The following is a 27,195-nucleotide window of genomic DNA, read 5'->3' as shown; positions in this document are numbered from 1 at the left end:
TTTACAATATGAAGAACACAATACTTCAGAGAGCCGCCATCCAGAAGATGTATATCATGGGACCTTTTTTTTACAGCGTCAAAGTATGAAAAATGAGAATGGGTTTTACCCATTCTGGCAATAAAACAAGTGTTAAGATGTTCAAACACCAAATAGAGACCTTTGGCAAGGAATCAAAGTCTGCATTAATCACACGTACTTGTTGTGGTGCACATGCAAACAAACATGCTCTGATCATTATACATGCATTGTCTTTGAAACGGATTGGCCTACACCAGAAAGAGCCTTGTACGTATGTATGTTGAACGTATAAGAATAGTTTTTTCCCCTTTTATCTGGCAACAAAACTGAAACCTTTTTACGAGGAATCATGTCTGCATTAATCACAATACTTGTGGTCAGAATGCAGACAAAAAAACACTGATAATTTATGCATTGTCCTTGAAACTGATTGGTCCACACCAGAGACAGCTTTCTTTTGAACCTCGTCTCAAACGGTGTTAGACCAGAGGACGCCAATAGGCGTACAGCTCAAAGACAATGCACTATCAGAGTAATGAGAGCTCGGAGTGACCAGCTACATCATGGGATCTCCTTTGCCAGTACCATTCTGCATTGTGGTTAATGCAGACATGGTTGCTCGTAAAAAGGTTTCAGTTTTGTTGCCAGAAAAAAGGGGAAAAAACTATTCTTATATTTTGGTACTGGCAAAGGAGGTCCCATGATGTATGTTGAACTTCTTTCGCACAGTGCGTCGCTCACCATGCTAATCAAAAGTGCGGATGGAGGACAACAAACTAAACACAACAACAAGCAGTTCTCAATAAATGAGTTTTCAATCTAGATGTAAAAGTGGATAGCTCTAGTGGCTTCCTAAAAAAACAATATAATAGGGAGAGATGTCTTCTGGAAGATTATTCTAAACGACTAGAGTTTAGCGAGTCATCCAGGAGATAATGCATTGCTATGGAGAGCCACATTCCAGGCTGTGAAGGACTCGAATAAAAACGCTTAATCCAGAAGACCAATGTATTTACCTAATTATAAGACATGCCCCTGACTTTTGCTTTTAAATATGGGGGTAGTGAGCGTGTATTACAATGGGGACGATACCGGGTCATTCATTCCGTTTCCATTAAGAGCCAACTGGAGTCGAGTGCTTGGGGAGGCCTTCATCCAGCAGTGGAATGAGCATGGCTGATGACGATGACAATGTGTGTATGGAGCAGCGTGATGAAGTATAGTTACATATCCCCCGCGACCCGCATGCCATTGGGAGGGCCCTCATCCAGCAGTGGATTGACCACGTGGCCATACACGGACATGTGACGTACGAAAATCAACACAATTGTCCTCCCTTTCGGGATATCTTTCTTACATGACATCAGCACGTGCACACGTGCGCTTAAACTAAAAAAACCACCGCGGTGCTCAATCATCCTTGCCAAATCAACATTTGGAGATTTCCCTTCTATAAGAGTGGGGCTTAGTCTGGAGCGCGTCTGTCCCAGCGGACGGAGCTAAATCACGTTTCTCCAGCTGGAAGTGGCTATGATCGATGGCTCTGGGATTTACTGCCTGCACTAAATAAAGGCTGGCACTTTAACAACACCGCCAGGTAAGCATTTACCTTAACAACCGGGCAGTGTGACTCGATAACAAGCAAAAAAAAATCCCACCCATTCAGCCAGGTAGAGAGTAGCAACATTCTGCACCAATGTCCTGCACACTTTGTCGTTAACACGCTCTAAGTCTGCTCTGACTTCACAACGATCGCCAATTCATCTCACCTCGTTCGAACGATTAGGATGGGACATGACGCTGTTCATGGATTTGGCTGTAACGTGTAGCGCGCACTGAACCCGGCTACCTGAGTTTGATTCCTGGCCACGGCGAACATCAGCGGTGAGTGACTGACCGGCGTGGTGAAGTATGGTCAAAAAAACCTCCATGACCGTCGCAGGTTCCTTCCCACGCCATGCAGGCCCAAAGCGTTGTTTGACCATACTTCACCACACTGGTCAGTGTGTGTTGATGAGGGCGGGGAGCATCGTCGCGGGAGCATAGAAGCACAGAACAACATTGGATTGTTCTGCATTGCAGTCTGCTGCTCACAACATCGCTGTATATTACACAATGTATATTATAAAAACGAAATATGCACCATCGTGGAGAACAGTGAGTATCGTTTATACAGATGCTAGTCTGTTTTAAGGATTTAAATAAAACATTTTTTTTAAAACGACCTATTCGCCTTTGGAGCAACGTTTTCAAGCAGCATTGTTGAGCAGCCAAACTCTGGAGCGATTTCGACTTTTTTTTTCATTTGAGCCTCATCAGCAGCGTCGGACTTGTTGGAGTAGACTCAACGAACGGAACAGACGCACGCGCACGCACGCACGCACGCGCGCGCACGTGCATCTCGACTGCTGTGGCGCCTTACCTTGGCACTGGTATCCCTGCTTCCCCAGCACGCCCCTGCGGGAACATGAGGGCAGCACTTAAGGTAACGCAGCGAGGGGGCCTGAGTCAACACATGTGAGAATTCACATCGCACTCGTGCGGCGCGTGCATGGTGGATGAGGCAAATGTAATGGGCACGTTTTTTTTTGGGGGGTATTTCACATAGCGGCCTCGTCCGCGCACATTGCAACTCGCAAACGCTGCACAGTTTGGCAACAGGCGCAGTTTTCAAGCGGAAGCACAGGCAAAGCACAGTGCAATCGAGGCAAACGGCCGCACATTATCACGGTTAAATGCAACCCGCACTTATAACCAGGGCGGCCGGCAGATTTGAACTTTGCAACCTTTTGCAACGAGCATTGAACGGCCGCTGCACCACTGGGCCATGTACGTCAGTAGAAGCCAGGATCCACGTCTTACGCATCGTCACACCCGCACGGCTACGAAACAAATGCTGTACATTATACCGCTCACCGCAAAACAAATTGGATCTATGTAGTGGTATACAGCATCTTAAGATGCTGTGCACAGAAAGGATGCGTGCATGTTTAACGTTATTGGGAGAATGGCAGTCAGTTTTAGTAATAGGCACGGGAAAGAAAGGGCAGGGTTTGAGCCCTGGACTTGAACAGGGGGCAGGGAGCTGACGGCACGGATGGAGGGGGCAGGGAGTTCCAGACTGATGGGAGCGAGAGGGGGGCAGCACAGGAGTACAAGCAATACAATACACGAACACCGATATGAATACGAGCCAATAATATTTTATGCAATTTAAATCATCTGGATTTAAGACTCTTTTCTTTAGACTGCTTTTTGTGTTTAGCTCGATGTCCTTCTCCTGCACCTCCAATTATCACGGTTGGCTACGTACGGTGCAAAAGAAGTTCAACATACATACAGACAAATGGCGAATGACACATCTTGTAACAGTAGAAATGATAATGCAATGCTCGGCATGCGAGTGGTATTCTCCCTAGTCGATATATGTATGGATGTTGAACTTCTTTCTCGCCGTACGTAGGACAACAAGCTAACACACAAAGCAAGTTCTAATCAAATTAGTTACAGAGGATGGAAATGTATCTGCGAGGTTGGTTCCATTCCGTGCATGAATGATGCACCGGTTCACCCCCCCGAACCCCCCCCCCCCTCCGCTCCCTCCAACTTGGTCGCAATGCCCCAGTTTCACCCGAGACGTCATCGTTAAACGACGAACGGCTCGATGACAAAAACGACGACAACAACAACAGCAACAAAACTTCCGTCATGTAAATCATAGCGATGGCCCCGTGGGGAAAGGAGGGCCCGAACGGTCATAAATCCCGCGTCGTCGTCGCAGTCCGGCTGGGTGAAAGTCGCGCGAATCAAATCCACGCTGCGTCGTTCTTTGCGTGCTCCTGTTTAAACCGTGCACGAAGCGTGCGTGGGATTTCTCGGGGATGAGCAAGAGATGATAGCAGCAACAACAACAGTGCAGCCCCATGTAATCGCCGTTTGTATGTGCGTATGTTGAACTTCTTTAGTTCTAGATTTGAAGCGTTCGTGACTGCAAGGATTCATATTCTTAGTTTTTTCGGTAAAGTCACGTAGGTAAAAATGTTTAATTAATAAAAAAAAACTCTTACTTGATACAGCAATCGTGCTGTGACGGTTCCACCTAAAGACGGAAGCTTGTGTTGCCTCCGAAACGTCGTGATTTTTATTTTATTTTTTATTTTACTTTGATTAATTAAAAAAAAATCACGTACGTGACTTTACCGAAAAAACTAAGAATATGAACTTCTTTAGCACCGTAAGTATTCGACCGTGCTGATCAGAGGTCGTCATGTTTACCTGCGCTCGACATCCCTGCCCCCCAACCCCCCCCCCCCCCGTATGCCTCCTCTTAACCCAAATTGATAAAGTTTTCATTCTTTGTCAAGTGTCTTTAGATGCATATGCGTGCTTTAAAGGGTCAGGGGCAGATATTGTGCAGGCCTGCATTTGCTCGGTCATGCCACTTGCTCGTAGAAAGGCCTCTCTATCAGAGAGCCCCCCACCCCCCACCCCCCTCTAGATGGTATTGTGGCCGCCTCTTCCACGTCGGCCAGTCGTCTTGGAAGATGTAGCGATTACAGCACTCGCACTTTACCCCACCGCACGTGCCCTGCCGGTTGACGAGCACGTGTTCACATGCAGCGTGATCATCAGGCTGTCCGTACGGCAAGTCCTTCGCAAATCCTGCCCGCGAGGCTATATAAATCAAATTGTACCAGCACAGTCACGACAAGCAATGCCCCTTTATGAATCCGGGCCATTGCAAAGAACATCCATTTAACTTTTAACAGACACTGGCTTTGTTGCCTGCGATGGGCAGAAAAAAAAACTGAAAAGGTAGATAACAACGCAAGCTAACTTCGCCACTCAATCTCCGCAGTGAGCGTACTCCCTCGGCTGCCATACTCTGCCGTCCGTCTCCCACTGCCGGCCAACGCTTTAAAGGACATTCGAACCGACGCTCGGCAAAAGTAAGCGCAATAAATTACGCTGGGGGGGGTTTTCAAGCGTTTCACTCCGTAATTTTGTTGCGTGTTGGCCGGCGTTATAGTTGCGTCCCGTTGGACCGGGTCACAGCACGGCGGAGATTAAAGACGGAGTGGCTGCCAAAGGAGTGAATTAGGGCCCTAGAGTAGAATACGCCGTCGAGGTCAATCACAGCAAGAGCTCGGGCAACGGCTCTTGTGTAGGTGCCGAGGCGGATTGTTGCCATCTCAAGACTTTGATAGATGGTGACGGCTTCGCCAGACCTTAATCCAGCAGTGGAGAAATCATGGCTGATGATGATGATGATGGCGAGACGTAGGTAATATGATGATACGCAAGTACATTTTGAATCGGCACTGGCGTGGTGACTTGCATTTCGCTTTTTGGAAATATTAAATATTTTTTTCAGTCCATAATTATTAATCCACTGCTGGATTAAGGCCGCTTGCATGCTGTGTCTGTCTTGAGAGTTGCTTGGCCATACTTCACCACCGTTGGCCAGTGCAGATTGGCGACGTTTTCATGCCTAAATCCACAGTTCTGAATTTCAATTGGGATTTGCTAAAATCATGAGCTAGCGGCACGCTTTTATTTGCTGAGACAGTAAAAAATGAAAAATAATTTACGTTTCATTTTGCTGTGTAATCTCAGGCTCCAAGTTTTAATGAACACCCCAGACTCTGAATGCAAGTAAGAGACAAGATTAAGTTTCCCCCAGCTGCTTGTAATGAACATTTTCTAATAAACATTTTTCCCATTTTTAAATATTCATTAATGCAATAATTACATCGCTTGTGCGTTTAGTCATTTGTGTTTTTCATGAATATGTATGGGGAGCGGTGGTGCGTTAAATAGCGCAATTCCCTTTGAGCCCGGCCCCATGTGTTTGATTCCCAGCCACGGTTAACATCAGTGGCGAGTGATAACCAACTCGCTCTGACCGGCGTGGTGAAGTATGACCAAAAAACACCCGTGACTGTCACGGTTTAATCCAGCAGTGAATTCACAGACGGCTGAGCATTATTGTTTTAACTAAAGCAATAGCGATTTAAAGCTTTCGTGACTGCAGGGATTCATCTTCTTGGTTCTTTCGGTAAAGTCACGTAGAATGGAAATAATAAAATAATAAAAATAAAACATAATAAAATAATTCTCACGACGTTTCGGCCACAACGCATTTATTTCCATTCTACGTGACTTTACCGAAAAAACCAAGAAGATAAAGCAATAGCATTACAATCGGTGTCATTTCCTAACACACGTACGGCGGCTTTGACCAAATCGCCGAGAATGTTCCCGATCGCGTCAGACCTCGGAAGCTAAGCAGAGTTGAGTGTGGAGAGTGCTTGGATGGGCGACCACCACCGCTGGATGCACAAACGACGAAGGCTGCGATGCCGCGTTTTGTGAGCAGAGCAGCAACATCCACTGCTGCTCTGCACTTCAATGCTCCGACATCTATTCTCCACGCCTTCATGAAGCCGCAATGACAGGTGTGGTGCCGCTTGGTCAAATATGCGCGGTTGGGGGGGGTGGGGAGGCCTTCAAAATCCATCAGCGCGGGAATTGGCTAAATGGGCCGTACGTGTAAACTCAACTATTTTTATTTTACCAAGGTAAGGCCCACTGAGCTATAGAGCTATTTTGCAGAAGCGACCTGGCCGCACAAATGATAGCTCAACGAAGTGGCTGATCGCGTGGACCATTCATAGCAGCCAAATACTCTAAAACGCATGTTGCTTCTGAACGTGGAGAGACAAAAACTGGTGGACCTAGATTTTAAAAAAATCCATGCGACCACGGTGAGAACATGCCAACTCCAAATATACAGCAGGCGTCAAGGTCGGGATCCAACCCACGACCTCCGGCATACCAGGCGCCCTCTACATGTCCATGTACACTGCGGCTGCGGGTGAATCGTTGAACGGAGGTCTCGGCTGCAAATGAAAATCAAAAAATGCCACATCTCTCTCTCCGTGAAGCAAGGCTCTCCGTGACTGACACACGCGAGTGCTCGCAGTCGCAGTAGCGACCGCGCGCAGTCGTCGCGTCCCACCTCGGGCCAACATCTTAACGGAATGCAAATCTTGATTTAAAGCTTTCGTGACTGCAGGGATTCGTATTCTTGGTTCTTTCGGTAAAGTCACGTAGAAGGGAAACAATAAAATAATAAAAATATAAAACAATACAAATTCTCACGACGTTTCGACTGCAACACAAGCAATCATCAGGTGTGAAATTCACAGCAAGAACATTTTCAGGTGTGAAATTCACAGCAAGGAAATTTGCTGTAAATTTCACACCTGATGATGATTGCTTGTGTTGCAGTCGAAGAACATTTGCTGTGAATTTCACACCTGATGATGATTGCTTGTGTTGCAGTCGAAACGTCGTGAGAATTTTAATTGTTTTATATTTTTATTTTATTGTTTCACTTCTGCAAGAAAATTTGCTGTGAATTTCACACCTGATGATGATTGCTTGTGTTGCAGTCGAAACGTCGTGAGAATTTTTATTGTTTTATATTTTTATACCGAAAGAACCAAGAATAGGAATGCAAATCGCAAAGGAATCCATCGGTGGTGATGAGACTGCGTCGCTAACGGCGCACGCAATGACGCCCGTTGACAAGACTGGCACATCGCTGTACTCGGTAAGCAGCGGCACGAGTTTACCCGCGGTGCTCAGGCGGTGATGGCGACAGACGCGTCGGATTAAATTGGGGGGGGGGGGCGGTGGTTGGAGGTGATTCGCGACCCTCCAAGACTGCGGAATCGATTCGCGTTTCGCCGCGGCTCACCGAGCACGAGAGCAATTTTCCAGTTATTCTTTTCCAGGGCGGATTGAGCGGGGCTGGGAGAGAGGGGGGGGGGGGAGATTTCGCCTCAGACCTGCCTCTCTCTCCTCTTTCACGCTGCGTTCCGCAATCAGGGAGGTGGGGGGGGCGAGGTCCTCGATTTCAAAAAATGCGGCTTTGATTGATGCCGCCGCGGCGATTGTGCGGGGGGGGGGGGGCGGTAGTGCAGCGGTGAGCGCGCCCGCTGCGCTCCGATACCCAACCGGCTGTGGGCCCGAGATCGATTCCCCGGGGTGCTGGGCCTCTTTCGAGATCCACTCGGCCTCGAATGAGAATCTAGCGCGATGTGTGAAAATCTCAACCGGGGAGACAAAGGCGGCCGGGCACGGTGCTGGCCACGTGGCTCGTTTCTGCCTTCAAAAGGTTGCTCGTAGAACTTGCCCCCAAAAAGTCTGTTAAGGCTACAAGGGGGATCTTTGTCTTTGTAATGGTTAGCACGACGCTGGACTTGCAATCCAGAGGTTGTCACTATTATTCGATCTCGCGTCACAGTGAGTGAAGAAATGGAAGCAGGTTTCTTGAATTTGCCCCAGCTCTGTCCACTCAACAGTATCAATGAGGGCACCGCAGCGAGTCAATCGGTAGGTCGCAGGCGATGGGGTAAAGTCTGGATACTTTCTCCTTCTTCCAAGACGTACTCTCAAGAGGAGGACAAAACGACCCTTCAGAAGGGCTCTCTAGGGCTCCCTGTAGTGGAGGCCCTTCTGCCAGCAATGGCATGAGCATGAAATTGCAGGGTTGCACCTCTGCCTTCTCCTTTATTTGAGCATTTTCCTAAATGAGTCTCCCTCCGCTGCCTCCACCACCAAGGACATAGCTGTGTTAAGTCATAAACCACTCTCGCCCACTCACTCGCACAGCAATATCGCTGTTCCACCGACTCGCATCTCGACGAGTTTCCTCGGACGATTTTTTATTTTTTGGCAAGAGGACATGCAACACCAGAGACATTTATTAAAATGTCTATTCATTACAACTATTTCAACTATTTCAATTTGACCAGGTAAGACCCACCGAGATAAAAATCAATTTTTAAGAAGCGACTTGGCCACAATTGATAGCTCATTCAAGTGGCTGACCACGTGGAAATTTACAGCAGCCCAAATACTCTAAAACGCACGCGGACAACGAACACACTGGATGCGATATTCAACACGCCCGGCTCTACCCCACCCACGGCTGACGTGCGCCAATGTAGCCGAGCTGCGCGCCGTTTGCAGTGCCGTGGGCGATAAAGTCCAAACGGTTCGATCGCTCCTCCCGGGCCCGTCGCCAAATCGTTCATCACCTCCTGAGCTCTCCACCCACCCTTCCCCTTCCCTTCTCGTGCCACCACCCCCCCTCCTCCTGCCGTGCTCTTTCCTGCAGGCTCAACCCACGTGACGATCGCTTTGAAAGTGTTATTTTGCGGAACACCGGTCGCATTTATCTTCTTGGTTCTTTCGGTAAAGTCACGTAGAATGGAAATAATAAAATAATAAAATAAAATATCAAATAATTCTCACGACGTTTCGGCCACAACGCAAGCAGCCGTCCTCAGGTGGAGAACAGGTCTTAGAGTCGCGGCATCTCTTCAGAAAGGTGAGAGACTCGAGACTCGAGCGTTGTGGCCGAAACGTCGTGAGAATTATTTTATTATGTTTTATTTTTATTATTTTATTATTTCCATTCTACGTGACTTTACCGAAAGAACCAAGAAGATGAATCCCTGCAGTCACGAAGCTTTAAATCGAAACCGGTCGCATTTGCCTATAGGCAGGGGAGGGGTGGGGGAGAGAAAGCAAAATTGTGCCACCGGTTTGAATGCAAGAGGCTGGGCACGGTAGAGTGAGCGGCGTTGAACACCGCATCGCCATTCGTATGATTATTTAATTTATTCTATTACGGCCGCTGGGCGCAGCCCCAAAGGCACGAATTGCCAAGCGGTTAGCAGCAAACAGCACGAACGTACGTGCGATGAAGTTCTTTCAGCACCGCACGTAGCCAACCGTGCTCATCGGAGGTGCCGGGGAAGGACAACAAATGAATGACGGCGTGTTAGACGAGAGTTTACGCGTCTTGAATTTAGCGACGAGGTTATTTTTTTAATTATTCTTCCAAGAACCGTGGGGGGGGGGAGAAACGCGACAACGGGTGGCGATTCTAGACTGGAGCAGTGGAAGAGAGAGAGAAGCGCCGTGACCTGCAGCACCGGGGTAGAGCACCGTGCGGATGAGACGGAAGAGACGCAGAGAACAGAAAACGCTGCACGCAATTTCACGCAGACTTGTTCTCGTTACTTTTAAACACTTTCCGTCGGCGTGATCCCTGATGGGCGGGCGCGGTCTAAAAATACACACCGTGCGTCACTCGCAAACTCCTCCGTATCTCTGCGCCTCCAACACAGAACATCGCACTGTTGTGAAAAATAAATGTGACATCCCAACTGCCCAACCCGCCTACTCGGTCGCGGAAGCAAATTATATTTAATAGTTGGTGGTGCTGCAGAACATCTTCTCTGGCCTTTCTATGCGTCGCAAAGAGAGGCAATTGCCCAAAATGTCACCAAATTGTATACTTTTCATTTTAAGGCCAGAGTGTTGCAAACGAATGCGCTGAGTGTTTTTTTATATAGAGTATGTGTACTTGCGCACCACTGCCACCGCTGTACCACCAAATACAATTACCATAATACAAGGCTATTATTCATGTCAATTACCCAGACGCAAGCGGGGGTGGGTAATACACATCACGAGAAGGCACGATGGCCGGTGGGTCAAGTGACCGAGTGACAACCACCGTGGAGTTGGAGCGATGGAATCAGCTCGCGTGATGTGCTACGTGGATTACTACACAGCGCAGGATGGTGCGAGATGCGCGCGTGTACAGTATGTTGAACTTCTTTCACACCGCACGGACCCAACCGTGCTAATCGGAGATGCGGGGAGAGGACAACAGACTATACTCACGTAGGTAAAAAAAAAATTAATTGAAAAAATTATATAAATAAAATAATAAATCACGACGTTTCGGAGGCAACACAAGTCTCCGTCATCAGGTGGGACCGTCACAGCTAGATTTACTGTCTTGAGACAGTCTTGAAACAGTAAATTTAGCTGTGACGGTCCCACCTGATGACGGAGACCAGTGTTGCCTCCAAACGTCGTGATTTATTATTTTATTTCTATTATTTTTTCAATAACATTATTTATTATTTACTTTTTACCTACGTGACTTTACCGAAAAACCTAAGAGTATGAATCCTTGCAGTCACGAAAGCTTCAAATCTAGAAGACAACAGACTAAACACACAAAAAATCAGTTCCTGAAGGAATGAGTTTTCAACCTCGATTTAAAATTGCAGCGCTCCAGTGGCTTCCTAATAATGCCAACGACTTTGAGAGGCCTTCATCCAGCAGTAGATCGATCAAGGCTGACGGTTATGATGATCATGGCAATAACAACGACGACGACGATGACGACGACACCCCAACAGGCGAATTTGACAAGCGGTAGACGAACTCCGAAAGGCAACTGCGGTGCGACTCGCTCGGTCTCGTTAGAATCCGGCGCGAGTGAAGACCCCGTAACGCGGTCAGCCACAGCCAAGCCAACGGAGCAATCGTGGTCCAAAGCCCGCATCATTACTCAGCTAATGAAATCACCGCACCGCGAACGAACCCCACGGAGATATAACGGCGGCAGATTAAAAAAACACAAAAACCTGCGGCTTGTGCGCAAAGCTGAAAGCTGGGCACGAGGCTTCAAAAGCGACCGGGTGGGAACGCGAGAGAGAGAGAGAGGGCGAGGGCTCCCCCACCCTCTCAACGCGTGTGCCAGGCCCGAGCGAGATTCCCCGTGGCAGATGTTCACGCTCCTGACCGCTGTTCGTAACTCCCCCCACCCCTGCCGCCAACCTATCTTTCACTCTCTCTCCTCACAGCACTGCGAGGCCAATTTATCTGTGTGGGCAGATTATTCGGATTGGGTTGAGGATTAACCGTGATTGGTAAAAAAAGTACGTTTACGTGTGTGGACTAGTTTAATTATTTATCTGCTCCCGTTAATCACGTGACCTTCTGTGTGGCCACACCCACTCTCAATCCCTCCCCTCTCCCCACTGCCCCCTCTGAAAACAGACGCCGCTCCGTGCAGAGGCATCAAGGTGCTTTTGTCATCTTCCCGATTATCGTCTTTCCTGACCCTTTTGCTCCCGTATTTCCGTTCCTTTTCCACTTTATTATTTCTTCTCTTTTCCCTTTCCCAGTCCTTTTTCATTTCCCATACATTACATCCATGACTGTACAGTACTGTACTCTATTTCCCGTGGTGTGCTACGGGTAAAAAGTTGCTCTGATTAAACTACAAACTAATTAACCTGACAAGGTGGACAACGGCTCGCCATAACGGTCTCGGTCCATGTGGGCAGAGAAATGCACATGCCAAACTTTCAGATCTTGTCCTGAGGATCACAACTGTCTCACAGAACCGAGATTCTCCAGATAATCACAAGATTTATCATTCTATGTTGCCGTCACTAAATGTACAATAATTCAAGCCCTCCTCCCCCGAAGCGATTTAATGAATTATCACGATTCTGATTGCAAAAGTCTAATTTTTTCATGCCCGTTTTACCGTCTCGTTTGTATTGTGTCTTCTTCGACTCTTTTGTCACAAATGCGTGCCGCTCCATGAGCCGTAACTAAACATTTCATTTGCACACGATGCTAAAAAAAAAACACATTCGCAAGAATGACGTCAACCCAAAAAATCGACGAATCATCACCACACACCTCCACCGATTGACGCCCAGCAACCACCGACGTGTCTGCTCGTGTTACGCGCCCGCGCTCACCAGATGAAGTCGCGGCAGTGCGAGCAGTAGGTGGGCTGGCGCAGATACGTGGCCATGAACTTGTGGCCGTTGACCTGGTGGACGCGGCGCCGCACAGCGCCCTGCCGCTTGCGGGGCCGCACACGCTCCGTGAACACGCGCCCCTCCTGCTCGCTCTCCTTCGGCGCTGCGGGAAGACGGCGGCGACACGCGCGGGCGTGAGCTGAGCGGCAATCGCCACGTGGTGACGGTGACGATTATGACGGTGACGACGGCGATTTTCACAATTTTCTCCAAGCTCAAGCCCTGACTTCCCACAGGCGAGCTCCCAACACGAGCGACGTTGGGGCTGGTGTGGAGAGAAGTCAACTGCCAAGCTGTTCCACCCTGTTTGTAGAAGTTTTGTTTTGATGACAAGTGTTTTATTTATGCTTTTCAGCAAAAGTGCAGGAGCGAAGCACGCAGTTAGTTGGTGATCGGCAAGCAAGCACAAGATAAAACAGCTTTGTTTCCCGGCCATGGTCCAAAGGAAGCCAAAACAAAAGCTAAAGGAGGCTGAGAAGAACGAGGGGGAAGGATATGAGGTGGTCGAAGAGGAGGAAAATGAGATGGGTAGAGACCCTGTTTGCAAATGTTGCCACAAGGCGTAGAGTTGTCCCAATATGGCATCTTCATTGTTCAACATACACACGGATAAAAACAAAAATGAACAAAATACTTTCGCCTCTTTATTAAATGAAACGCTCACGCATGTTCAACTCCCACTGCATCATGAATGAACCTGCAACAAACAACAAAAAGGACAGCATTGTCGATCTTCGAATGTGCAGTCGTACAAGGGTTCCGCTGCCTCTGGTCACGTGACACGTCTGCCATCTCGTGGCCAAATCTGGACCAAAAAGATTGAGCACGTGATTAGCGGGACATCTCTCATTTACTGTGCTATTTTGACCAAAATCGGAACGACATTGAGGTTCCAAGATTATGAAAAGTTCTGTATTATTATTTATTGAAACACATTGGTATATTTTCTGCCAAAGCCATCGCTAATTCCACGACTGTCACAATCGCCTCCACCAGAACAATCGTCGGCACGACCACACCACGACGGCCACTGGCACCCTCTTCACCTGTTACCACCTTTCACTTCTGTCAACTATCCGCACTATTAATGAAAGTGCCAGGACAATCAGAAAAAATATATGTATTTTACAGTCAAATTGTCTGGATTCCATGCAGAAAGCAATAAATTAAGGTTTATAGCACAGTAAAAAAACTTTTTTTTAAATAGGCCAAAGGACACTCAATCTTAAATGTGATTTTAAACGACCTGTTGGCGGTCGTTAATGAAAAGCACTGCGCCAAGACCCGTTGCCAAACAGCGGCAAGTCTAAAATGTAATTTTAGCATTTTGAGAACTCTTGGTACACTTGTGAATTTGAAACCAATCACCATAACCTTCCGCCGTCTATTAAATCACCATCCTCCCCTGTAGCACCTCCATGCTTTCTTAATATAAATGTTATACACAGTCCTTGCTCAGTCTACTGCTGGATGAAGGCCTCCCAATGTCCGATTGATCATGGGAATTATTCGCTGGTCCAGCGTGGGATTGGACAAGGGGGATTGTGGGGTTGCTCAGGACTGGGTCATATATCACTCGCCAATGATTTCACCATTTTTTATTTTATTGTTTAGAATAGCACAGTTAGTCGATCGGCAGGTCGCGTGAGGTGGGGTAAAGTGTGAGCGACTCCCACCTCTTCCAATACGTATGACCTGCGTGGAAGAGAAGGCCAAAAATACGCTTGAGAGCAGTGGTTCTTAACCTGGGGTGCACGAACCTCCTGGGGGTACGGAATGCCCTTTCTGAGAGCCAAAGTGGTGCAGACTGCAGTGAATGTTGAGAATCACTGCGTTAGAGGGAGCTCTCGAGCTCCCTCTAACGGAGGGTCCTTTCTGCCGACAGTGGCATGAGCAAGCAATTGCAGGGCTGCACCTTTACCGAGTACATGTTTAATTTATTTTTATTTTCTGGATCCGTCCAAAGCTTACGGAGAGCTCAGCGGCGGCGCGACGCCACCGCGCTGATCTCAATCTTAGGGAGCCGCTCCGTTAAGAGTGGCCAGCCCTTCCACTGCCATTATTCCAGAAGATGCCACACCCCCTCCTACTCTACACCACCAACCGCCTTCTGCAGCAGTTGGCAGATGCGTCGCAAATCATCAACCGCGTCGCCGCTGTCACCGCCGCTCGTCCGCGCGTCCGTCCGCCCAACGCTCGACACGAATTGCTTTGTGGGCTCCGTGGGCTGCCCGTGAATGACGCGAGAGCGAGTTGACTGCCTCTTAGGCAATGAGAGCTATACATTGTCCTTGGGTCGTCCTTGCATTTAGGATGATGATGATGATAGTGAAACTTGCATGGATATTGCGGCCAAAATGTAACGAAATATGTCAGAGCACGTCTTTTTTACGCTTAGGGGAACACCTCATGGCAGCTTGACCCCTGTGACACGACATGTCATTAAACTACAATTGATATTATAATGAATTATATTTCCAGCCCCTTTTGTCAATCCACTGCTGGATGAAGGCCTCTCCAAGTCATGTCGGTCGCTGGTCAGTGAGGGTTGGTGATACACCCCAAGTATTAAGCAGGAGGGCCTCTGGGGTCGTACCACGAACCTCAGCAACAAGTGGCAAACGTGCTACCACTCGGGCACGTCATTGCCAAATGTTTACGCACAACGGCGTATAATGGGCGTTTTCTTGTTCGACGCTGATCCAACGTTAAACCAACGGTCTCAACCAGGATGTTGTCCCTGATTGCGAACCGAACTCAACTCGCCACTGGACTGCAAGGCGCAGCGTGCTAAAGGTTCACGCGGAGAGTATAAGTCGGATTTTTACCTTGGATATTTTTTTTCTCTCCCTTAATTGACAAAGCCAGCTAGGCTAAAAGGGGGATGGGGGGGGATTGGGAACGTTGCCCTCTGTACAATGGATTGCCTCGCTCTTTGTATGCGCTCTGCATTTCCGCGGTGGTGGCAGCTTTGTTGAGCGTGAGTCACGGCTAGGGATGCTGCTGCTGCTGCACAATTCAATTCACACCATCTCACATGTGCATACACATGGAAATACGAAAATAGCTGAAACGCCTGCACCTCGCAAGGGAATTGCAATGGCGTCCGTTGTTTTTTTGCATTATTATTGTTAATGTGCATTTAACGCAAAACGAGTTTAAATTATCATCTTTTGATCTTGAAATGTTCCCTCCGATTTACTGAGTTGTTGCTCTGTACAAATGCATGTCGTGCGATGAAGAAGAATCCATTTGGAAATCTCCAGGCCCTTCGCCCCTTCTACCGCCCCCCCCTCTACCCCCCCCCCCCCCCCCGTGTCAGAGAGAACGGCTGCTGCGGAATAAATATTTTCACAGGACTTAGCCCCAAACATCTCTCCAATGCGGCCTCTTACCCTTTTGCCATGCACTCGTGCTACGACAATATTGAGGAACAAAGCGTAAATGAGAATAATTTTGAGATTAATATTTTTTTTCTAGCCGCAGGTGTGTGTGGCCTCGACTACGTGGAAAAAAAGTCGCCTTTCTGCGCTCTTCCATAACATCACTGCAATGAACATCGGTCACTCAGCCGCTCTCGGATAGCGATATGTGCATTCTATGTACGATATATATACACATGCGCTGCATGTTATATATCGCACGATTTATTACGCTTAGAAAAATACAAGGCGCACGCGTGTAACCAGATGAACCCTCCTACGATCTCCCCTCCCCCCCAAGCAAGGGAATGAAATTGTGTGCAGTGTAAACAGGCAATTTACAATTAAGCCATGATGATCAACGTGATTACTCAAAGATGATCGGAGGGTGGAGCGGAGGAAAGCGATTGGTGGGGAGGGACTGCGCAGTCGGAACCTCTCCGTGACCAAAGACAAAGATCCCCCGTATAGCCTGGCCAGACTGTTGTGGGTACTGTCAAGTGCTGTTAGCGAGCACCTATGAAGGTCGGCACAGCACACGAGGGGGTGGGTGGCCAGCACGGGGCTCGGCCGCTCCCCCACTGAACCACAGACACGCGCGCACACACACACTCCAATGTAATAGCTCCTCACGTCTCAGCTCGAGTGTTGATGCATTGCGGACACCTTAAGATCCAGGGGCGTTTTCAAAAACGACGGAACCCTTAGAGAAATTGAAAGTGGTCTGTAATCATTTCCTATGCCCTGCGGTGACACTTACGGGCTCCGGCAAGAGTCACCGATTTCGCCGAAGCGTGCGCGGTTTTCCCTCTGCGGACGCTTGCTTTGGCTTTTTGGAAAGGCGACGTTCCCTACCCACGTGTACTCCAGGTGCCCCCGAGATCTCGGCCGCAGTCTCCATATGTCAGTAAAACGAATGTCGAGAGATTCACGCTGCTCCCTTAGAGCCGCCGGCGAGTTCATGTATTTTTCGTTGATGTTTTTTTTTTATGCTGCCAGTTTCGATGCCGCGCGCCTGAGTTTCAGGTGGTCTATGCACGCAGACAGAGAGATACGTGCTTCGTTCACATTGTAAACTGTACGTTCAATGCTGCGAAGGTGCGGCAAAAGAGAGGCTGAGAAGCAGGAGGGCCAGGTGAGATGGAGAGGCAGAATATAAAATTGAGAAATAGGGGGGCGGGGGTAGGGAGGGGGGGAAGTGTCTGGTTGGCTCATGAGTTTGTTCGTATGTCACGATGTTTGATTTTTCATGCCGTGGGTTAGGACGGCTGAGCTTGGCACTGACGGTACTCTTGAGTTCAAATCCAGGAAGCTGCCTGTGATTAACCGGGTTTCACCTTGGGATAGCATGCACTCAGCGGTCGAGTCAAAAGCTGGGTCAGATACGCACCCCCAATTAGCGCGGTCGGCCACGGGCGGTGCGATAAAGAAGTTCAACATGCATACAGATTCCACTTCCCGCCGGTGTTTTCTGTGGCAGGCGAGTGAGCTCAGATCAGCATAACGAAGTGTGCCGATCACCATTCCATCACTCTAAACGAAACTAAAACTATTTTTTTCTTAGCAAATAAGGCCCAATAAGCTCTATAGTTATGTTTCAGAAGCGACCTGGCCACAATTGGTAGCTCAACGAAGTGGCTTATCACGTGCAAATGTATCGCAGTCAAATACTCTAAACCCGTATTTCTCAATGTGGAGGGAAAACCACACAGAGTCCATGCAAACTCAAAATATCCAGTTGACTCCACGACCACCTGTATACAAGGCGAGGTGATTAACAGCTCGCCACTTTAATTTGTTTAAATGCAATAAAAATGGTCGTTCTCCTGCTGTAGTCGCTGGCTGCTTCCACTCTCGGCCTTTGCCGATTAGAAATCGTGCTTTGGCCAGGTGGCTCAGAGGCAACGAGTCGCTCAGCTGGCACGACAGACACTCTGGGATTGAATCCAGGAAAGCGGCCTTTGATTAAACTGCGTTCATGTAAAGTGCGTTTATCGTTTCATCCCGGTCACCAATGACTGCACACACGCGCACAAAAACCATCATAATAAATGTGGTTCTGCGCTTAAATTCGCGAAAGTCGAGCAACGAAAGTTGAGAATATTAGTTTGGCTCTCACGTAAGTTGTAAATCGCACGATGTATTGCGCGTAAGAAAAAATATAAATGCACGTGCACCGCTCATCAACACGCATGCGTGTAACCAGATGAACCTCCGGTGATCCGCCCCCCCACAATCACCCCCAAAGGAAGGGAATGTGGGATAAACAGGCACTTTACAATTAAGCCACGATGATCAACGTGATTACTGCAAGATTATCGGAGGGTGTGGGGAGGAGAGGGATTGGTGGGGAGGGGCTGTGCAGTCGGCACCTCTCTGCAACCAAAGACAAAGATCCCCCGTATAGCCTACACATACTTTTGGGACAAGTACTTTTAGCGAACAACATATGTAGAGTGGATGGGAAAGTGCTGCCCTCAACTGTGTTGATCAGATATTAGTTGAAGGAATGTTTTCGGGGTAGTTCAGTGATATCCACTTCCCTGGCTAACGTTGCACTGCTCCGTGAAGAAATGCAAATGGATACTGCATCTCGTGACTCGGTGCAATCAGCACAATATGGATTAAAAAAAAATTCAAGGAATTTAAACTTGGAACTCCGATGGGACCTCTGAAAGCCACAGCCATGGCAAATGGAAACGTTTCATCAACCACGCACTGCCATTCAGCCAACCCAATCCACCCATCCTCTGGTGAGCCACCGATCCCTGACTTTAATTTTAATTTCATTACAAGCGGTGATTTTCCCTTCGTCTTAGGTGCGAATGTCAGCGCGAGATGAAGACTTCTGCCAGAGCCGCCTGTGGGATTTTAATAAACCCCGAGGCTTTTCATTTGTTGCAATTTTTGTGCCATGGTTATGGGGGAATTCGAGGGAGCTGGGGGGGGGGGAGCTGGGGGGAGCTGGGCGGAGAAGAGCAACAAGTAAACCCGTAAAAACAAAGTTTTTCACTATAAATCCTTTATATGCGTGGCATCGGGGCGGCTAGAGTCCTCTTGTCCTCTGGCTTGAGATGGCTGCCACCTATGGGTCAGATGATTGTCTGGCAGCATTAAACAATTGGCAAATACATATTTATTTATTTTTCCCTAAACAGTGTACAATTTTGGAAAAAGAAATTCACGTAAATGCATTGTCACGCACAACGAGTCTGTGTGTAAAATGTCGGCTCGATTGGATCACGGGAAGTGGGTTAAAAAACGACCGAAAGATTTGCACGGTCCTAAGCAAGCAAGCAAACTTAATATAAAGGATTAAAAAAGTAGAGAGAACAATCAGATACAATCATCAGCGATGGAACGGTGGATCCAATTCAGGCAGAGTCGTGAACTCCACTTGGGGTTTCGTAACGGCAGGTGACTTGATGGGTGCGATAAAAAAAATATTAGGCATTTCCCGAAGTATAACAGAACACGGGACACATTATACATTAGAAATATTAGAAATATTAGAAATATGCGACGTAAAAGAGGGCGGCGCGTGGACTCGAGAACATTGGAGAGGTCGCATTGACTGTTGAGAAAAGCGAGTGGGCTTGGGTAGGACGCCGTCACGAGAAGGGACGATGACCGATAGTCAACAACACTGACGGAGTGGCATTCCAAGGAGGGAAGGAGCCGCCCACCCGTGGAGATGGAGCGATGAAATCCGCTCATCTGCAGGAGCTAGCCGGATCGTTTGCATCGCGTGACCGTGAGAGATGGCGACGGCTTGGAGAGGCCTTCATTCTGGAAGTGGATAGATCGTGGCTGATGGTGATGATGATGATGACAATGTGAAGGCGGAGGTGATGCAGCCAGCACCAGTGGTTACTGCGGGGAGTGGGAGCTTGTGCCAGACCCGTTCTATCAGAAGGCCTGCATGGATTTATCCGCCGAAAAACCTGGGATGTATTTCATTCTCCCAGTTCTTTCGGTAAAGTCACGTAGGTAAAAAATGAAATTAAAATTAATAAAAATAAAACAATTTTTATTTCAAAAATGAAACAATAAAAATCTGTGATTTTTATTGCTTTATTTTTTTTTATAAATTTTTATTTAATTTTTTACCTACGTGACTTTACCGAAAGAACTGGGAGTATGAATCCTTGCAGTCACGAAAGCTTCAAATCTAGAATGTATAAGAATATGTATTTCATTGTCTACCAGATTCACGGGGACACATGTTTGTGCCTGGCTATGACTGGCTTCCCTACGGCGTTTTTTTTTTGGCGACAGTAACTTTTAGCTGAATGTTTTACCAAATGTTGTCTTGGATCGCGCTCTCGGCGTAGTTTCAAGAGATGAACACTACATTTGGAACTCTCGCAGGGCAATGCAAATGCGTCGTGATCGGGAACAGCCCACGGAAGCGGATATCACAGAGCTTCCTTTGAATTGACTTCAAGGTGACCTCTGTTCCACACAGTAGGGGGCAGAACTACCCCCCCCCCCTTCCATCCACGCTGCTACAGAGAATAAGGTTCACTCCATGATAGTCAAACCAATATTTGTAACTGTAAGAGATGACATTTATCTGCATGATGTGCAGAGTCAAATTTAATGGAGTGTGCAGTAATTGATGATCGGGGCCCTTGATTGGATTATGCCGGCAGGGGCCCTATTTGAGGCCTAATTGGCAATTGGCTGAGACCATAAACTCACAACGCCCGTGAGCCTGGTTTAATCACAAGCAGCTGAAACTTGGATACCAACCAGGGATCTTAACGATTCTCACTCGGGGTTCTGACAGCGCCGGCAACTCGTGAAGGTTGATTAGTGAGGCACTTGCATGGAGTCTTAGAACAAGTTACGGACTTCACAGGTCCTTCATTTAAATTCAGAGAGAGTGTCCGTGCAAACACGTGGATTGCTCTCGTGAAAATAAAGGCAACGATCACAGCTTTTATCCATTTTGTATTTTTTTTTTCTCTATAAAAGAACTCCACGGCGCATCCACGTATGTGACCGCGGCGATCGCGGCTCATTCACGCTGAAACCCATTATGGAAATGGAGCTTGGCGAAAGAGCTGCAGAATTTCACATTCATTTAAAGTCTGCTAGGAATATGGTCGGGTCTTATAATTTTTTTACGGGGGTTTCTGAAACAGCCATCTCACTTTCTCCGTGCTGTGAAGAAGGGGCCATCCAATATCCCAGTGATGAAGCCAACGTCGTTGTCTGTTCCTCGTATGTCAAGGAATTGTATTTGTCTGCCGAGGTCTGCGTTGTACGGCAGTGCGTTGTTACGCCATTACAATTTTGATAGACCTAGGCCGACTGAGAAATATGCCCGGGTTTTATGGGAAAAGTGGCCACTCTGTCTCTCGCCCCTGGTAGAACATCATTCGACTATGCATCATACTCAAACTTGAGGCCCCAATGAGCTAAGCAGCTCTGTTACAAGGACGAGCACATCCCAGGGCATCGCAGGCTGGGATAGTGCAAACCAACCAGAACAAAGACAACAAACAATACAAAATAATTTACAAAGAAACCCGCGCCAAACATTAACATGCGGTCATTTGAGACAAAACGGAACATCGTCTCTTACCATCTCCGGCAGTTCCCGTCAGGTCGATGACGATCAACACTTTGCCTTCCGGCTCAAGATCCACCTGAAAGTGAACGAACACACAAAAAAATGTTGATTACAGATTAATTACAGACAGGAACGCCACCGTCGCTAACAGACGCGCGCGCACTCACGCGCGCGCGCGCGCGCGACACTCGGGCGGGCGCGCGCGCGCGCCACCTCCGCCTGCGAGTAACGCTTTGATCAAAATTTCACAGGCGACCTTTGCTTTGGAAAATTGACACATAGTTAACGAGTGCCATTTACTCGCCTGCCAATTATGCGCATATTTAAATGTAACTGAAACCGGCGGGGGGGGGGGGTAGGGGGGGGCTTCAATAATAAGCGGATTTGCTAACGGTTAATTGATGAATATGATTACGGTGAATATAAAACGTGCAGACGCGAGTTCCAAATCTATATTAACACGCCGCCTTTATTATGCCCTTTAACGGCGGGCGTGTACATCTGATTAATTGTTCTGAATGCACGCAATATGCTAATTATATTGTCATCCAATTCACTTTCTGAGCGGGTGGGTGGTAGGCAGCGGCAGCGGCGGCGTTGGGGGTTTGCCCCCCTCGACTCGCCTGCCCCCCCTACTGTGAGTGATCCAGATTCGCAGAAATATTATTCCTTTACACCATACTTGCCCAAGCAAAAGGCCCAAAGGCCCAAAAGCCCCCTTGCCAAAAAAAGGGCCACATGGCCAGCAAAAACCAACGGTGCCTGTTGAAGCGACAACAGTTGACACGTTTCTGAAGTCGAGCGCGGAGATCATGAACTTCGGGAAAAGAGAAGCGTGGGAGGGACAATTTCAAAATGAGGCAGATGTACGAGGGGAAGAGGCAAGAAAGGGAAAAACATTTTAATTGGGTGCAATTGTGAACAATAGCCATATCATACATTATTAGTCCATCTAATCGGCATAATCATTGGTTCACTGCAGCTCCCCACAAGGCGTGCGGTGAAGTTAGGAGATGTCCCGTGTGTGTGCTCGACATTTGAAGGCCTGGAGACCAGAGCCGGTGATTTAGCCGACAACGTGTTCATCAGGGAGGCAGTTCCATATCCGGACAGCAGAGTGAAGAAGAAGGGCGCTTCTGTCCAGGGATAAATCTTCTGGCAACTGGGGGGGTGGGTGGCTCGGCAGGGTTGTGCGTAATCGGGTGGCACGGCATCTTTCATATGGGGGTGGAAGCATGGCCTGAAGGTCTGCGTTGCTACCTGAAGGCCTCCGTTGCTACCTGAAGGTCCCCGTTGCTATCTGAAGGTCTGCGTTGCTACCTGAAGATCTCCGTTGCTACCTGAAGGCCTGCGTTGCGACCTGAAGGTGTCCCTGATGGATGAGACGAAACGTTCAGTCTGGTCAACCGAGTCCTCAACATGGGTGAAGGAATCGATGAGTGTACGTATGTACGTTTGTTTGTTTGTTTGTTGAACTTCTTTCGCACCGTGCATAACCAACCGTGCTAATCGGAGGTTGCGTGGAAGGACAAACAAACTAAACACAAAAAGCAGTTCTCAAGAAATGAGTTTGTCAATCTAGATGATTTTAAAGTGCATAGCCCCAGTGGCTTCCTAATATCGCGAGGAAGAACGTTCCAGACGGCCGCAGAAGCGCATCTGAAAGTGCACGAAGTTCATGGTGATGAGTAGCCATAGTAGTCGCTATAGAAGAGCGATGGTGCTGGGACGACTGACCGCCAGTGGGTGAGCGAGCAGCTGCAGTGAATCAGTGAGTGCTGGACCATCAATCAACCCTGACTGCTATACTCTGAATTCTACCCAGCGCAATGAGGTGTGTACACTTCTGGGTGCTCCATCCCAGATATGACATCAAGATATCGAGCTTCGGCCAAATTCGTGGTTTGTATGGTGTCGTAGAAAGAAATGTTTGGAGTTAAAGAAGGCTTTGGCATGCAAACAAAACAAAAAAACCCCAAGCTACTCCGATGGGCCCTTGACCAAATTCGCATGGATGCACGCTAAAAAAAAAGTTTGGTGGCATTTTGTCAGCCACGTGACTTCCTTGCGTCTACTCCCAGCGGGAACGGAGGTGATGATTGCACGCAAATTGCCGCTAAGATTATTATCACCGCTTTGTGCGCGTTAAAAAAAAAAGCCCCAATTAAAAGATGCACACAAAGTCATCGTACAATGTTTGCGGTTTTTTTGCCTTGGACAGGGTTGCATCATTATAAATCATGTTGGGCAGTGCTGGATTAAGCTAGTGCGGGGCCTGTAGCATACGTTATAAAGGGGCCCTAAATAAAATAAAAAACATACATATTAAAACACACATTTTTTACTTGCATTGTAAAGTAAATGTATTTTTTCATTTGCTATACAGCCAGATAATACGACAAATCGCTAACTTTCAACACCCAGTCGTTCATAAAAGTTGAAGGCAGTTTAGTACTATAGTAATAGAGCAAGTGCAGAATCACTGAACCGGAATTGATAGCTAGAAACCGTTTAGCGCGGGGCCCTTGAAAGTGCGGGGCCCGAAGCATATGTAGCTACTTTTGCTCCGAGGATAATCCGGCAATGATGTTGGGCAACGCAGCAGCATTTGTTTAACAACCCCAAACTCTCCTGATGAGAGCGCAAAAAAAATCGAAACCGGTCCAGTGTTTGCTTGCAACAACAAATGCTGCTGGAAGATATTGGACTGTAAGGCGAAGAGGCTGACGGCACACATAACAGAGCTCTGAGTATATATCTTGTGAATTTGAAACCTTCTGCATTTCATCAGTGAACGCTATTGCTGATCGCCTCCTGATTCGCTATTCAGGGCAGTGCGAACCCTCCTTGTTAGAGAATGGCCCACGCAAGTGGACTTCACAGAGCTACCTCTGAAATCCCACCCAATGAGGTTGATCTCTGGTCTACACACGGTAAAGGGCAGCACTTTCCCACTCACCCTGCATATGAGAGTAACCCACATCTACATGACAGTCAAACCAATATTTACATTCTCAGAGATCAAATTTAGCCACATGAAATGCAGAACCAAACATTTTATGGGTTTTTGTTTGTGCAGTCATTGGTCACCAGGTCGAAACCATCCATTAACTACACCTGGGGACTTGATTTAATCGCAGGCAACTGACCTGGATTCGAACCCAGGGTCTCAGCGGTGCCAGCTCAGCATTCTGAGTTAATGTATTGGCCTTGGAGGCACGTGTGTCCACATAAATGCTACGCAAGAAGCTGCAAGTGCAAGCCAGCAGTATAATTCCATTAGAAAATGCGCAAATATCTTCTGGCAGAGTGAGTCTGTCCCCGGGGCTTTAAGATCAAATCAATCAAAATTGGCAGTGGTCCGTCCACAAGCACAAATATATATAATAAACTCAACATGTTGGTATTTACCACGACCTTGTAACAGAAATACTGTATATATAAATATTACAACCCGATGTGTTGGCCTACAATCACACATCACCCTGAACACGCCCGATCTCGACAGATACCTGAAGCTAAGCAGGTTCTAGCCTGTACACTGCAGTGCTTGGATGGGTGACCACCAAGCATAGCAAGTTGCTATGGGCTCCTGCGGGGGATACGTGCTGGGCAGCAGAGAGCAACGCAGCAAAATAAACCGATGTACTGTACTAACACGCGTCCGCGTCTATGCTCACGGGCTTCACGAACCCGCAATGACCAGCGTGGTGAAGTGTGCGCAAAAACCCCGCGCACCGCGATGGCCCTCATCCAGCAGTGGATAACAAAGGGCTGTGTGTGTACCGCAGCGCGTTCATCACGGGGCCTTTAATAACAATCGTGGTTAAAATCGTCGGTAATGCTTTGCCGTAAGAAGGCAGTTTTAGTTACGGCACGAACGCACTTCCGATTTGCACGGTTGGCGACGTATGGTGCGAAATAAGTTCCTCTAGTTACGAACATTCGACTTACAAACTTTCAGAGATACGAACAAACCTGTCCGTACGTCCAGTTGCCTGTTCGGATCGATGTTCAGTCTTAAGTTCAACCACCGCGCAATAGATGGCGGTGGTGGCGTCTATATCTGCCGAGCATGAAGAACCAGTGGCATCTACATCTACAGGAGATTATACAACTTTTAAAGCCATTCCTCGTGTTTAGTGTACATGCCCTACAACATGTTTGGAATCGACAGGAGTAAAGTTGGACTTACGAACAAATCGACTAACGAACAGACTTCTGGAAACGTAACTCGTTCGTAAGTAGAGTGTCCATCTGCACGCATACAGCCACACGTGGTGAGGTTTGACTGTTCATCTTCGCAGGATGCTGCCACAGTGGTGGAATGATTCGCACACTAGACTCGCAATGCAGAGCTCGCGGGTTCCATTCGATCTCCCGGAGCGCCGGTTGAAACAAATGGGGCAGGTTTCCTTATTCCCACTCTACACACCACTCCCCCCCCCCATTGCCTCTGTCCACCCAAGCGGCATGCGTAGGTTCAGCACAGTCAATCAATGGGCAGCTCTCGTGCCATGCGGTAAAGTGCGGATACTCCCACCTCTCCAAAGACATCTGTGGTCAGAGCGTGAAGGAGTCGGCCAAAAAAAAACCCTCCAGAGGGGCTCTTTTAGAGCTCCGTTTCGTGGAGGTCTTTCCGCTAACAGCGACGTGAGCGAGGAAATTGTAGGGCTGTACCTTGTGATTATTGGTTATTTCGTTTGGATTGTATCTATACTTGTGAGTGTAGTTTTTATCTTTTTTCTTATGTAACAGTGCTTTGAGATGTATTTTGATATGAAAGGCGTTTCATAAAATATAGGTTATTAACACATTCCTGCGGAGGGAGCTGGTAAGAACGTTGGGTTGCTCGGTCAATGGCCAGGGTCAAGGGCGGCGTGGTGTATTCCGCAAATATGGCCGACTGTGAGGGCGGGCACAAGCCGGCGTGAGTAGGTTAAACGTTGAGTTTTATAAGGGCACCACGGGGTGACCAGCCCCTCCCCTCCCCACCCAGCCCCACCCCTCCCACCCCCCACCCAGCCCCACCCGCCCCAACCAGCCCCTCCCCACCCTCCCCTCCCCACCCAGCCCCTCCCCACCCATTCCCTCCCCACCCTCCCCTCTCCACCCAGCCCCACCCTTCCCATTTTTGGATGCACGACGGACGGACACAATAATCCCATGTGGGCTGGTGTAACCAGGAGGTTCCTACCAGTATTATTACTGCTACGATATACCGATCTGTGCGTTCCGTGCAAACGTCAGCTGAAAAGGGCCGATCTCACTCAGCTCTGCGGAGGTCTGAGTTCAAACAGCGGCGGCGGTGGCCAGCAGATGAGTTTACTCATTAAGTGCGGCCCTTTTAGGATGCGACAGGCGCTAATGACATTGCGGTCACGTCTGCCCATCGATCATCTCTGCAATCTGTCTCTCGTAGGCCAGTTGCGTAGCGTGCGAACAGGAGGAG

At 48.1% G+C, this 27,195-nt stretch overlaps 1 protein-coding gene across 3 annotated transcripts in view; it reads right to left on the bottom strand.

Annotated features, from left to right (window-relative positions):
- LOC144944020 (protein kinase C epsilon type-like) overlaps positions 1-27,195 on the bottom strand; it is a 70,138-nt gene that overhangs the window by 26,183 nt on the left and 16,760 nt on the right. For all 3 annotated transcript variants that reach the window (XM_078872010.1, XM_078872011.1, XM_078872012.1), the window contains exons 3-5: positions 21,756-21,819; positions 12,678-12,843; positions 2,444-2,478 (exon numbers count right to left, since the gene is read on the bottom strand). In XM_078872010.1, coding sequence (XP_078728136.1) covers positions 2,444-2,478; positions 12,678-12,843; positions 21,756-21,819 — 265 coding nt within the window. The remainder of the gene's footprint in view (positions 1-2,443; positions 2,479-12,677; positions 12,844-21,755; positions 21,820-27,195) is intronic.

Source organism: Lampetra fluviatilis, chromosome 33 (assembly GCF_964198595.1).
Source record: "Lampetra fluviatilis chromosome 33, kcLamFluv1.1, whole genome shotgun sequence".
Classification (NCBI taxonomy): domain Eukaryota; kingdom Metazoa; phylum Chordata; class Hyperoartia; order Petromyzontiformes; family Petromyzontidae; genus Lampetra; species Lampetra fluviatilis.
Note: the sequence above shows the minus strand (reverse complement) of the source record. Positions and strands in the feature narration are given on the sequence as shown.